The following is a 15,926-nucleotide window of genomic DNA, read 5'->3' as shown; positions in this document are numbered from 1 at the left end:
AAGAGGAATCATTAATTTACTTTACTCTTCTTTTATTGGCCATGTCCCCACCCATGCACATAATAAAATAATATCTATATAGCTTTAACTTGATGTGCAAAACTCTTTCACTGATCCCAACTTGTGCTTTGTTCCATCATCATCAACTTGCGTTATGCGTAGAAATATGAAAGTGTAACAAAGATTAAGAGATTAACTTGGGGGCTGCGCTTGTTTGTTTCATATCTTAATGTCATGGTTCACCTACCATGTTAAACCCATTTGCTTGTTGTCTGCTTAGCCGTGAAAGTTAGATCATGTGTGCTTTGCTTAGTTGAGTAACCAAAACAATTGTAGTATTATAAGGAAAATGATAATAAAATGGTGTATTAATTAATCATTAATATCTTTAAAATTATTTAATTTGTGTTTAGCTGATAATGTTCATTTAAAAATTTGCTGCCTGATTTGATTGATTCAATTAAGGGATTGTTCAAACTTCTTACGCTTCTTTACACATAATTATTAATCCAATAAGGAGCTTTATAGCATATTTGGGAGACTTGTTTTTAAGGGAATTTTTTAAGTTACTTCTAGAAGTTTAAAAAATAATTATTTTTCAAAATAAGATAATTCAAATATTCCAGATTTAGTCTGTTTGAGAAAGCTCCTTGTAGGACATTCAAGGAAAGCACATGTTCGATTCCGGCAACGTAATTTTCTTTTACTTTAATATTTTTTTATCCTCCAATTCTCTCTTTTGGTGTGGTTTCTTGTGGTCATTCTCCCAGACCCATTCTAGTTTTGGGTGCCTTAAAAAAAAACATAAACTTAAAAACAAAATCAATAAAATAAAAATGGGTCAGGATTATTTTATCAATATAAATTATACTTTTAATCTTGAGTGTTGATCTTGTTTATATCTAATAGTTCTGATTTGTACAAATACATGAATCTTTAGATGGAAGCAAATCAATAACCAAAATTTGATATAATATTTTTTATTCTTACTTTGATATAAAAATATTTATCCTATTAAAAGTATAATTTATATTGATAAAGTAATCCTGACCCATTTTTATTTTACTGATTTTGTTTTAAGTTTATGTTTTTTGTACAGCTCTGATTTGTACAAATACATGAATTTTTAGACGGAAGCAAATCAATAACCAAAATTTGATATAATATTTTTTATTTTTACATCGATATAAAAATAATTTATCCTATTAAAAAATATGTGATTTAATGAGAATATAGAGAATTAAGTGTGAATAAGCTAGTGCTTGAGATATAGTTCCAAAATGAATGGACGTAGTCTTCAAAGATACCAAATCCACAGGTATTAGAATGATGCAATATGATAAGAACATAAATCTGATTTTAACATATTCTTCAATGTTAATCAAGCTATCGGGGTAAAAAGTCAATTAAAATTCGACAGTTATTCAGCTGGGAAAAAGATTGTTGATTGGAGGGACTGACGGAAAAAAAAAAAAAAAAACAAGAGAATAAAACAAAGAAACATGGATTGTAATGTCCCACATCGGTTGGAGAGGAAAACGAAGCATGCCTTAAATAAGGGTGTGGATACCTTTCCTTGTAGGAGGCCTTTTGGGGTAACCCGAAACGTAAAACCGTGAGCTCGACGGTGCTTGTGCGCGGGGCAAAGCGGACAATATCCTGCTACAGGGTTTGGGGTAGTTACATATGGTATCAGAGCCTGGCCCTGGACCGGTGGGGGAGGATCTAGTGTCCCACATCGGTTGGAGAGGGGAACGAAACATGCCTTAAATAAGGGTGTGGATACCTTTCCTTGTAGGAGGCCTTTTGGGGTAACCCGAAACGTAAAACCGTGAGCTCGGTGCTTGTGCGCGGGGCAACGCGGACAATATCCTGCTACAGGGTTTGGGGCTGTTACATGGATCAAAGAGAATTGGCTTACCTAATATCCACAGTTAGTTAGAGAGATTAGTCTCACAATTATATCTATCGGAATATTTTAAAAAACAATTAACTTAACTGACAGGATCGGTCATTCTTGACAAAAAAAAATCAGAATTTGATTCGTATTATACACTTCCGTTGGTAAATTAATCATTTATAAGTATTAAGATTTTTTTTATTTTAGAAACATAAGTATTAAGAATTATGACATGTCATGATTTTTTTTTAGTACAAATGGAGGGCTAAAGCCCAAGGAACACAAGGAATTTAAGCTAAGACAACATAAACTTGAATACGATCAAGATTTTAAAATGAGCAACCAATCCTTTGATTTCTCCTACAAAATATTCAATTTGTTATATATACATTAAAGTAGGGCTTCGTTTTTCTCCTTTCACATGAGCAAAGGAATTCTCCTACACACACATGTTTAAGGTAGGTCCCACCATTAAGAAATTAAAATATAAAAAAAAATCAATGCACACATATCGATGTATGAGTGACATAAGAAATGCTTTCTCCATCAACATAAGAAAGTATTTTCCCTTAAAAATATGGGTTTCATATTTCTTATGTTGTAAGAGATAAATTTTATCTCCTACGCACACATAAAAGTGTGTGAGATCCATACTAGGAGAAGAAAGAGAAAGAGTAAAATTGGGGGTGTAGGAGATAAATTTATATCTTACAACATGAGAAACAATAAACCATTATCATATTGTAAGAGATAAATTTATTTCCTACACATACATGAAAATGGGGCAGGATATACTTACCACCAAAAAAGTTTACCACATTTACAACCAATCTAATCATCGTTGATTTCCGTCAATCTAACGGATATCATTTATTAGAAATAATAATTAATTAATAAATGCGATCTAATAATTTCCAATAAATAATAACTGTTAGATTGACGGAAATCATCGGTGATTAGGTTGGTTGTAAAGGTGGTAAACTTTTTTGGTGGTAAGTATATCCTTCCCCCATGAAAATATGTATGACTCATATATTTTCTTTCTCTCTTCTTCTCACACGAGCCCATGTTGGCCCCATAAATTTTTGGGAAAAACTATTCTCATGTTACATGAGACAAGTTTTCTCTCCTACACACTCTTCGATAACTGTGCCACCTTTTTTTTTCAGGTGGTGGAACCCACTAGTTTGTCTCTATAACATGAGATAAATATCTCCTTTAACATGGATTAATAAAACCCTAAATTTTTATATGTGTATAAAAAATAAATTTATCACTTATAACATAAGAAACATTAAACCTAAATACATATATATATATATATATATATATATATATGGATTTTATAAAAGTTATGTTGTAGGAAAAGTGATTGTGTAATGTTATACAGATTCGTTTTGTGTGCCGTAATTTCTTTTTTTTTTCTTCAAAAAGTGTGGGCCCCACAAAATGTTGTGTGTGTAGAAAAATTTGTTGTGTCATGTTAAATGACAAATGCAAATCCCTATATATATATATATATATATATATATATATATATATATATATTTGAAATTTGACTCCAAATTCTAACTGTTGATTTTCGCCAATCAACGATTATCATTTATTGGGAATTAATAGTTAATTAATAAATTTGATTCTCAATAAATGATAACTGTTGATTAGTGAAAATCAACGGTTAGGATTTGGTGTCAAATTTCAAAATTTGACACCGATGTCATAGGATCTTAACCCATATATATATATATATATATATATATATATATATATATATATATATATATGAGATAAGATCCTTTGACACTAGTGTCAAATTTTAAATTTGACACCTCATCTGAGAGCCGTTAGATCAAAAAAGATCAACGACTCTGATTTGCAAGTATGTGACACCATTGATATTTTTTGATCTAACGGCTATCAGATGAGGTGTCAAATTTAAAATTTGACACTTATGTCAAAGGATCCTGCCTATATATATATATATATATATATATATATATATATATATGAGGTTTACATTTCTGCAGATGTTGTACGTGCAACAATCAAATACTTGCCATATATATATATATATTTGAAAGCATTAAATGTGGAGAATCATAACTATACAAAGGATGAAAGCATTAAATGTGGGGAATCATAACCATACACATGTCGTTGTTGTACGTAAAGCGGCTGCAGAAATAGTTTTACCTATATATATATATATATGTACTTTTCTTCAGTCGTTTGACGTTTAGCAAATAAATTTGAGGAATTATAATCATACAAAGGTAGGTGAAAACATTAAATGCTGAGAATCATAACCAATCAACGGTATAAGATTTATTGCTACACGTCCAATAGTCGAAAAAATAATTTTACCTATATATATATATATATATATATATTATTTTATAAAGATGATAAATCTTTTGACTCCACTGAATATAAGATTAAAAAGTTTTATTTCCTATTTTAGCTATTAAACAACCTTTCTTAAACAAACACCGGTAATATATGCAAGGGAAGTATCAAATTATATAGTGTCAGAATAAGAAAAGTAAATTTGTCTAGCCAAAAGAAAAAAAATGAATTTTGATAATTACTCATCATTATCTTATATATCTATACAAGATTGAGATTATAACAAAAAATGATACATGATCAAAATTTTCTATATTTATTTTTAAAAAAAATGAATCATGTGTTTATAGTTATTAAATGAGTTAAACTGGCTTACCCAAGTTAAAGTAGCATATCTTCAAAGTTAAGTGGACCGATAAACTTACTTTAGAGGGGGATTAAAAAAAGAAGAAGGGATAACGAGTCCCAACTCATTTTTATTTCTCTCACCTTTTCCACTTTTTTCTTTCTTAATTGTTGTGCCTGTAAGAAAATAATAACTTCTCCTGCTACAAAAAAAGTTATTATCCCAAAAAAAATATTAACATTATCAATCCTGAATATCAACTTGAACCACTAGACCAAAAAATAAATAATAATAAAAACTAAAAAACATGAAATAATCATCAAATATAAATTGTATGATAATTCATAAGTTTATAATCACAAACATATATGAGAATTTCATAATTTATAAATGGGATAGGATTATTTGACACCAAATTTTAATCATTGATTTTCATAAATCTAACAATTATAATTTATTGAGTCACACTTATTAATTAATAATTAATTCATAATAAATTATAAGATTAACGAATATCAAACTAAAAAGTTTGACACCATCGTTAAATAATCTTGTCCCTTTATAAATTCTAAATTTGAGCAAGACAAAATAGCATTAATTTTAAATTCAAGGAACAAGTCCCTCATATTCTAATAGAATGGAAGACTCGGTGGATCATTTATTAAAGTTGATAAAATGTAATTTATCAAATTAATTTTATTTTACTCATTCTTTTGTAATTAATATCATTTTGAGTGCCACCTATTTATGCTTTTAATAAAAGAATATATACTTTTGTAACACTGTAGATACTCGGTTTGAACCCACTTGACATAAATATTAAATGAGTCGGATTCAAGTAACTCACTTTTAATATGCTGTAATTTAAGCAACTCAAGTCATCATTTTAATAACTTTGCTAACAAACCTGGTGAGGGATGTGGTAGTTATATAATAGGTTATGTCTCCGGTTCCTCAATGATAAAAAAATAAAATAAAAATAACTTTGCTAACATGTTTACATACCAAACTTATTTAAACAGTTCAAGTGTTTGTGTAAGAGGTATACCAATTATGGGGCATGGTATATTTACAAACTTTTTTATTTATAAATTCTTACAAATTACAATATGTTCTCCCGGGAGAACATTACACTATGTTCTTCCTGGAGAACATAGTATAATTTGTAAAAATTTTCAAAAAACATTTGTAAACGGATCCGTCCCCAATTAACATATATAAAGGTAATCTCATCCTCCTTTTCTTTAACCTATGGCATTAATTCTTAATAAATGCATTCCATTAAAATACTTGATTGATCAAATATATGTGCAAAAGAAGAAAAATCAGCAATAGGTTAGTTTACTTAGAACAATTTTTTTTTCTAATAGATACCAACCGGTGTTGGAAGCCCCAATAAATCTCACTAATTTGATTTCGGGTTTGAGACTACTCTTCACTCCCTCATGAGTTACGGCTATGAGAAATCAAATTCATCATCTTTTGGATAGGTCAAATTCTGAGGTGTAGGTAGAATACTGCTAAATCAACAACTCTTTCTATTTAATACACCTTTTGTTTTTGATAGTTGTGCAATTTGAGTTTAAATTTTGAATTTTTCTATTAATAGGCAATTAATAATTTCATTGCAAATTATTATTGTAGTTAATAGTTTTCCCTATGTATAAAAAAAATAAAAAATAGTTTGCCCTAACATTAAAATGACAAAAACCTCCCCCTCCCCAGCCTATTTTTTCCCTGCTTCAAAAATAAAAAAAATATATAACTCTTTATTTTATGTAAAATAGAAAAACAAAACTAAAGTGTGGAGTGAGCTGTTAGAACTTAGAAGCCATGTAATTCCCTCTTATTTCAGTTGAAAATTAAGTACGTGATTCTACTTGGCTCACATATGCATGCTCGATCGATTTTGATATTATCTTTGATCTTTCTCTTGGCTTTTTTTGCTGGGAAGGGTTAATAATATATATTTTAACATTTAGTAAAAACATATTTAATGCTTTCAAAAAATACGTCTAATAAAATAATAATAAATTACATCAACTTAAACAATAATAATACCCTACTTATATTGTAAAAGAAGGAGGAGTTATATTGACAAACTTTTTTTCTTACAAACTTACAAACTAAAGTCTGATCAGTCAGACTTGAATCAAGAGTGTATGATTAGTCAAACTTAGTGTAGTTTGTAAGAATTTTTTTTTGTCAATTTAACCTTTCCCGTAAAAAAATAATACTATTTTTTTATCTCCAAAAAAAATGTGGAGAAAGAAGTGGCATACTTTTGTAATATCATTGCTAAACAATAATAATACCATACTTTTTTTATCTCAATGTGTGATCTCCATATTGTGGCATGCTTTTTTTCGAGTGAAGTTAATTTTAATTAGTTTTTAAAATTCGGATCGACACAGGTTTTGGTGACCTGGTGAGGGCACCGGTTCAACTGACTATTTGGATCGAACATGCATTTGACTCGGTTTAGACTGATTGACCTGGTGAGTCTTAATGGGTTAAACGAAATCCGGTTGATCTTTTTTGTGTGTGTGTTAAAAACTGACCCATTTTTTTAAGTTTACTTCTTATTCAAACAAAAGAGGGGGGGGGGGGTGGTGGTGGTGGTGGTTAAGCAAGCTGGACCTGTATCAGAAGCTCAAAACTGAAGGAATATCCTAAAAATAATTTGATTTTTCAAATTAAAAAACTAAAAAACAAAGCTCTGGTTGAGACTATATATACTAGCCAACTTTTCATCCCTCCTCATATGTTCATTCATTCTTTTATTCCTGTTAATTATATATTCTGTAATTGAAAAAAACTTATATTTTATGAAAACATTTGTATAATTGGTATTGTCGTTTTCATCGATTATGCTTTTATACTAATAAAGAAGTATCCATAGTGCAATAATTTTGTATCTGACATTTGCTCTGTATCATCTCAAAGTGCATAAAATCTGAATATGATAATCTTATTCCGTCTCACTTTTTTTACTAGCTTGTTATGGTTATTGATTCGCGAGATCCACTTTTAACATTGATTCATAAATTTTTTATACCTCCCTAAAGGGGTTGGACTCATGAGAGATGATAGAATGCGCCAATTTTACATAATTTAATTAATATTATTCTTTTATTTTTATACATTTAGATAATATTATTATTTTATTTGTATACATTTTGTTAATATTATTCTTTTATTTTTATACAATTAGTAAATATTATTCTTTTATTTTATGCATTACCTTTATGAGGATTTTATTAAAAAATTGTAAATTATGCAAACTATTAAGATAAAGAGTAAAATGTTGCCACTTTCGATTACATATAGATATAATATTCAGATTTTATGCGCTCGATTTTAATATATGAACAGTATATTTGGTTGAATCCGATTGAATTAATAATCTAGTGATCTAATATCTTAACCCAGTCGATAATTAGTTCAAGTTTTAAAACAGGGTAAATAATTGTTTCACTTTGTGTCAAATTCCATCAAAACCAAATTACCCTTGTTCAATTATTGGATTTATGATTTTTCAATCCGAGACTCACTCTTTATTTGATCACCCAATGAACTTTTTTATCGGGTTAGAATTATTTTATACCATTATTTTTTATCGTTGATCCTCTTTGTATCTAATACTTTAATTTATTAGATATATGAGCCGTTAAATGTAAGAATATTAATGGTCAAGATTTAGTGTAAAACTTATTATTCTTATACTAATTTAAGAATAACCTTTCCATTTTTTATTATTTTATTTTCAAGCTTTCAAAGTTATGCATTTTTTTATCATATTACTTTGACCCTTTATCTTCATTAATTATGATGGATTCAAATCACTAAAAAAATTATATCATATTACCAATGTTGTGAATCAACGGCTATCATTTTTCAAATCAAAATCATTAATTAATTATTAATTCGTAAAAAATGATAATCGTTGATTGACGGAAATCAACGGTTAAGATGTGGTAGTAACATTGATAGTAACATTATTTGGTTGTCACAATATCCTATCTTTTTTTTTGCGTTAAATTGTCATTATTCAATTGCAGATATAGAAAATGAGGTAACAAATTTGATACACCCTCACCTAATTAAAATTATGAGAAAAGTTATACTTACAACTTTTTTTTTTACAATCTCTTACAACCATATCTTAACATCGTTGATTTCTGCCAATCAACGGTTATTATTTTCGCAAATTAAACTCATTAATTAATTATTAATACACAATAAATGGTAACCGTTAATTGACGGAAATCAACAGTGTTAAGATATGATTGTAAGAAGTTGTAAAAAAAAGATGATAAGTATAACCTTCCTCTAAAATTATAAATAAAAATAATAATAAATGGAGATAAAAAAATTAAAGAATAAAATAAATTTTTTTTCTCCTTTAACCTGATAACCGGAACAAATCCTATTGACTCCGTTTGAAATTTTTGAAATTTTTTTTAAAAATAAATTATATATGATCAGTTTTAGTTTTAGTTTTTTTTTTTTTTTAATTTGAGATCCAAAGCACACGGACCTACAAACATTCCTGCGTGATGGTCTGAGGTCTCTATGCCTTGTACCTTGTAGGCTGTTACGTTGTTTTTTTGCTCCTTAGGCTCTTGCCTAACAATTTATAAAATAGTAATAATAATTATTATAGAGCTAATAGAAAAAATTCAGAGACTAAAAAAACACAGCGCGATGGTGGTGTGAGTCTGAAACTCTGAGTAGTCCCTTTGACCAGTCGCTGCTATTACATCTTGTGGAACGTTCCAGGTCCCACCCAAATACAAGTCGAAAAAAATTGAATTGAGAGAGAGGGCGAGTTCAGAGGTTCAGAGCTCGAACTTTAAAGAGCCATTATTACCCTTTCCAAACGTGGATCCTTAACAATATATTATATCTTATTTATAGAGAACTCTGGTGTTACGAAATGCAAATCACTAATCTCTTGATAACGTACTGTCATCAATAATAAATATTTTAACCTATACAGTTTTGACTTAAAATAAAATAAAAATTAGAAAAAAAAAGAAAAAAGAAAACCAACGCTTGTGACATGTGGGGCCCCATTAGCCTTTTCCTGGTCTTCAAATACAAATATAAAGCATCCTTCATTCTTCCTCTATCGTTTTGCCGTTACAAAACATCGAGTGTGTTTTCATACATAGAAGAACTCTCTCGAATGCGAATAACAAAAAGCACCGGAATATGAGAAGGCCGTTGAGACACAACAACAAGCATGATCTCTTCAACGACCTACCAGACGACGTCGTCGTTTTCATTCTCTCCAAGCTCAGCTCCACCGCTTCTTCTCCTTCCGATTTCATCAACATCCTCTCAACGTAAGTCTCACTTTGACCTAAACTTGTTTCCTTTTTTTTTTTTTCTATTATTCCCCAAACCATATTCATATATAAAAAGAAAACACAAACAACAGATGCAAGAGACTGAACCAGTTAGGGATTCATCGTCTGGTATTATCAAAAGCTGGGCCCAAAGTGTTCGCCGTTAAGCCCAAAAATTGGTCAGACTGCGCTCACCGTTTCCTCAAACGTTGCGTTAACGCCGGTAACGTCGACGCCTGTTATACTCTTGGAATGGTTAGTTGCTGTGTTATTTTATATGCTGAATGAAAAATAAACAATGGATTTTCTTTTTTTATTTATTTATTTTATTTTATTTTATTTTTTGTTGGTGAAGATCCGATTTTACTGTCTGCAAAACCGAGGGAGCGGGCTTTCGCTACTGGCGAAGGCGGCGATGAGGATGCACGCGCCGGCGCTTTACTCGCTCGCGGTGATACAGTTCAACGGCAGCGGGGGCTCCAAGCGGGATAAGGATCTACGCGCCGGTGTGGCCCTGTCCGCGCGTGCATCTTTTCTGGGTCACATCGACGCGCTTCGGGAGTTGGGGCATTGCCTCCAGGACGGTTACGGCGTTCGACAGGACGTCGCCGAGGGACGCAGGCTGCTTGTCCAGGCTAACGTGCGTGAGGTCGCTTATGTCCTACGCGCCGTGGCGCGAGCGTCGCCACCGCGCTCTTCTTCGTCTATGCTGCCGTGGCGCTCCCTGAGGGACTCTGGGTGTCCGTTGCTGAGTGATTACGGGTACAACGTGGCGGTGCCGGAGGTTCAGCCGGCGAACTGGTTCCTGAGGGAGTGGTTCGAGTCGGGTCGGGGCGGGTTGGGCGATGGGTTGAGGCTGTGCGCGCACATTGGGTGTGGGCGGCCGGAGACGCGGCCGCACGAGTTCCGGCGGTGCTCGGTTTGCGGCAAGGTCAACTATTGCTCGCGTGGGTGCCAAGCGCTGGATTGGAAATTGCGCCATAAGATGGAGTGCTCGCCGGCGGAACTGTGGGTTGGAGAAAACGACGGTGGTGCTGTTGTTGGAGGCGGCCACGGTGGTGCCGATATCGAAAATGACGTTGTGGCCCAAAACGCTGCCGTTTGACGGAGATTTCAGCTTCTACACACAACTCAACAACTTTTAAGTTTGAGAGAAAAAAGAGAGACAGAGAAAAAAAAGAAAAAAAAGGGCTTCGATAAATTAAAAGATGGCATTTAGCAGTATGATTTTCTGTACAGGGTGGGGCAAAGTTTTTCTTTTTTGGAGTCTTACCGAAATTCCTTTGAAAATTATTATTAATTAGATGCATAGTGAAAATTAGAAGTTCTTTATTCAAAAAGGTTTTTCATGTTTTTTTTTTTTTTTTTGGTGTGTGAAAATGTTTTTCTTGTTAGTTGTTATTAACGAGGTAAAGATTTTAAGACACACAAGCTAATGTGTTTTTTTTTTCTGTATAATCTTCTTCGAAATTAAAACTGAGTTAAATCTTTCATACAGTACGAGGAGTTTCTAACCATAAAGTTTTTTGTCACTTGCATAAAAGTTTGCAGTTATACTTGATTGTTGAAAAAGTACACATTTTTCTTGTAAGAGTATACTTTGGATTTCATTAAAATTGAATATAGTCATTAATATTATCATTTGACAAAAGAAAATTTAGTTTTTATCCTATATCTTGTAAGGCACAAGTCTTTCTATCGTTTTATGTGTGTGTGAGAGAGAGAGATAACTAGAGGTCGAGAGCAATTTTTCTTAATACAATCTTGGGATTGTTTATAAAAAATATATGGTAATAAAATTATTAATTTTTGTTAAAAGTTGAAAGTCGAAACTGATTTTAAAGAGCAAGGGAGTATTCATTAGGTTACTACTTATGTGAAAGAGCATTTTGGATAAAAACGGTTGCGGAAAAAAAAAATTGAAGAAAAAAAGAGAGCTGATATATAGTTTTTGTATAATTTTGGGGTGAAAGGACGGAAAGGGAATCGTACTTAAGAGAGTGGATTATCCATTTCTTTTTTTTAGTAGAATTATCCAGATTTTAAGAGTGATTATATATTATTTGGGAAAAGTGTGTATAATTTTAAAGGATGTAAAGTTGTGTCATTTTAAGAGAGAGAAAGAGATAGATAAAGGAGGAGAGAGAGTTAACAAAAAAAAATAAAGGTGTGGGTCCTACCTCTTTGTGAGAGTGAAAGGATGTATGTTGTGTAATTTTAAATGATAGACACTTTTCCCGTATTATTTAGAAAGAACGGAGAACAGAATCAAGACACAAGTCTTATGTAAATAAATAAATAAAATCTTTGTACTAAAAATAATAAAAATAATATTCTTTTCCGAGTAAATTGATTTGATGTAAAGTATATGATGTGGACGAATAGCGTCCGTATAAGATAAGAGGTAGCACTCTACCACCAGCAGTACCATGTAGTGATGTATGAATGGAATGGCACTTTTAAAAAACGGGCTTGGACAAATATCAGTGTTGTTAAAAAGCCCACTGTGACATTTTCCAGAAGAGAGAGGCAAGCACGACACGAGTGAAGTGGACAAAGCAAGAACTAGGAGGGGGGTTTCCATGTTAATTACGTTATCGTTGTTGTCGCGACACCCCACAATAACCTTTCCTATTCAAAGCCGTGATTCATGACGATTTTGACAGTTATTAAGGGCCCAAGGTCCACATCAGTTGCCTTTTTAGAATTTCTCTCTTTTAATTCAACTTTAAAATACAGACTTTTATATCATTCTTTTACGTAAGTATATTACTATTCTTTAATAATTGATAATTAATATTCATTCACGTGTCTCCTTAAAATATAAAAATATAAATAATATTTTTATATATACTTAATTAAGTGAAACATAATATAATATTAATTAGTATAATATTTTTATACAAATAAAATTTCATAAAGTAATTTCATATTTATAACTTCTGTTTTTCTTACAAAATCTTACATTCATGCAAATTGTTAAAATCAAATCAGATTCTTAATTAACATTATTTTATTATCATTAATTTAATTTTAATCTAACAATATAAAATATGTTGTAAATAAAAAAATTATAAATATAGCATGTCTCTTATTTTTATGAGTATTTATGTCTTTTAATAATTAATTGTTAATATAATACCATATAACTCATTTTATTGAAACATAATTAAAAATATTTCCTTGTGTTTATATTTTAAGTACATGAGTAGGAGTGTTCGCGGTCTGAATTGGATCGATTTTGAAAGCAAAAATCATCTGATCCAATTCTTTCGGTTTGATCATATAATCATTCATTCGGTTTGATTTTTTTTCAAATCTGATCTGATCTGATCCAATTTTTTCGATTTTTTGAAAAATCTAAAATCTGTTTAATGGTTATTGTGAAAATAACATATCTTTTGTATATATTGGCTTTGTAAAGTTTTTTTTTTGAAATACAGAAGCATCAGTAAACAATAATATAGTTTTTTTTTGTAGAGCAATGAAATTTTATTGATGAGATGTGGTTAGACTTTTTCTTGGGTTTAGTCGATGGGTTAATGGGTATTGAGTTTAGAATTTTTTGGACTATAATTGGGGAAAAATCTAAGTAAGTAGAGGGAAATTAATATATTGGATTGATTTGGATCGGATCGATTTTCATCAATCAAACAGAAATCCAATCCAATCCAATTAAAATTTACGAATTTTTTTTTCGATTTTCGATTTTTTGAGTTTTCTTTTGAGTAAACCCAAGGGTATCCCCACCCCACATAGGATGGGACTAATCCCTTTTCGCGGATTGAGAGGGCAAGGGTTTCTCCGCTACCCACAAAATGTGTTTACCAAGATTCGAACTCAAGCCCTTTAGACTCACAGCCTGAAACCCTTGGACTCAGCACCAAGCCAACTGAGCCACACCTTGTAGGTCGATTTTTTGAGTTTTCGTTCGGTTATCAATTTTTCCATTTGATCACTGCAGTTTGAATCGGTTTGAATTGGTTGATAAACATTCCATAGATATTATCAACTAGCTATTAAGAGTTTAGCGTGCTGACAAACATGAATACCGTATACCATGGAAAGCACACGGGGAAAAATCTCCATATAAATGAGTGAAAGAAGGACAAACATGTAAATCCAAATATTAAATGAATATGATATTTCACTCGTTCATACCAAATTCAATATTAAATATAAGAAGTGGTGTCACTCCCTTTTTATTTATTTATAATAATAAGGGATAATATATTGTGACAACCAAATAATGTTACTACCAATGTTATTATCACATCTTAACCGTTGATTTTCGCCAATTAACGGTTATCATTTTTCAAATCAAACTCATTAATTAATTAATAATAAGGGGAAAATTTTATGTTTTTGCTACAGAAAATATTTTTTTGCCATACTCACATAAAAGTGAGTGGTCTCATTGTGAAAAGAAGAGAGATAATTTTTTTTTTCCTATCTACAGAAATGTTAAACCCTAATAATAATAATAATGATGATGATGATAGAAAAATTTATAGATGTAATTGCAAATAATTCCCTCATCTTGAGTTGAAATACCTCTCAGGTAAGGCAAATGATGTTGCAGATGTCTTTAGTCTTACGTCTTTGCACTTATTTAATATGATAGTTCAAGAGTTGGAAACAATAGAAAAATTTAGAGACATGATTTCATCTATAATCCTAAACTCGACTAGTCTGAGGTTAAGTATGTAACATGTCACTTGTGACTTACAAGAACAAATCAAACAAGTTCAAAAATCATATGAATTTCTCAAGTCCCACGAGAATCAAGATTGTTTCACAAATACAAATAATAAGATTATCCTATACCAAGGAAGGATTTATGTCCCTAAGGATGGAGAATTGAGAGAAAAGATCCTAGAAGAGGCGTACAAGAGTAAAGATAACAATTAACAATCCACCCAAGATCAACAAAAATGTATCAATATCTCAAGACAATTTTTTGGTAGCCCATAATGAAGAAATAAATTATAAAATATGTTGCAAAGTATTTGACCTGTCAAAAGGTGAGGATTGAATATAAAAAAACCTACAGATTATTACAACCTTTACAAATTCTAGAATGTAAGTAGAAAAATGTGTCTATGGATTTTGTTATTCGACTACCAAGGATCCAAGTAGCGAATGATGCAAGATGGGTTATCGCGGATAGCTTGATCAAATTAGTTCATTTCTTGCCAATAAGAGTCACATGCTCCCTCGATAAGCTAGTTTGAGTGTACATATAAGAAATAGTCAGGTTACTAATAAAGTCCGGCACAATTGGTAGATGACTGAGTTCTTTGAACATGTTGATAGAGGTTCGATCTCTAGCTATGTGTATGAAAAAGACTTTATTGGTAGATGCAAAGCCTACTTCGGTGATCTCTATGTCTCGAACTCTATGTCTCGAAATGATTAATCTTTGACTGTCGGGATACCTTGAGAAAATTAAATAAAAAAAATAATCAGGTTACTATTGATTTGATATTCAATATTTTAGTCAAATGTTTTCATATAACCTTACTTATAAATAGTCAGCTAATTAATACCAGTTGATAATCGATATTAATACAAATAGTCACTTTTGAAGTTTGATGCATGGATATTATTCATTTAAATAGCTTTTAATCCTCAAAATTTATTATTTCTAGCAGTTTTATTAAAATATTTATTTATTTATTTTAATAAAATAATTTAAACTCTATTAAAAATTTAAAATTAAATAAAAATTTATCTCACCATATATTATGTAAAATTTCTATATAACTTGTTATCTTATATGCATTTATAAAAACTTTGACCCATCTTATACAAAATTTAAAGATTGAAAATATGACCAACAATCATTATTTCAAGTTGTAGGGAGCTTGTTTCCATTAACTAGAGCTCTTGAATTTGAGTCTTAGGAATAAGGGTGGATATAGGTCGACCCTAACTGATATTTTTGTTGAATTGAATCGGACGAGTTTAAATCGATTCA

General features: G+C 30.9%; 1 protein-coding gene across 2 annotated transcripts; it reads left to right on the top strand.

Annotated features, from left to right (window-relative positions):
* The first annotated feature begins 9,741 nt into the window (after positions 1-9,741).
* Positions 9,742-11,267, top strand: LOC133314353 (F-box protein At1g67340-like). Of its 2 annotated transcripts, XM_061515830.1 has the most exons (4): positions 9,742-9,943; positions 10,039-10,201; positions 10,302-10,627; positions 10,676-11,267. In XM_061515830.1, exons 1-4 carry the CDS (start codon positions 9,810-9,812, stop codon positions 11,049-11,051), a joined length of 999 nt encoding a protein of 332 aa, XP_061371814.1. In that variant the 5' UTR covers positions 9,742-9,809; the 3' UTR covers positions 11,052-11,267. The 2 variants fall into 2 exon arrangements, with proteins under 2 accessions (XP_061371814.1, XP_061371813.1); XM_061515829.1 differs by having other exon boundaries at positions 10,302-11,267.
* The last annotated feature ends 4,659 nt before the right edge of the window (positions 11,268-15,926 follow it).

This window comes from Gastrolobium bilobum, unplaced genomic scaffold (genome assembly GCF_033153095.1).
Source record: "Gastrolobium bilobum isolate Gb01-03AN ecotype WA unplaced genomic scaffold, APGP_CSIRO_Gbil_v1 utg333, whole genome shotgun sequence".
In the NCBI taxonomy this organism is placed as follows: Eukaryota; Viridiplantae; Streptophyta; class Magnoliopsida; order Fabales; family Fabaceae; genus Gastrolobium; species Gastrolobium bilobum.
This window is presented reverse-complemented; position numbering and strand designations above follow the sequence as displayed.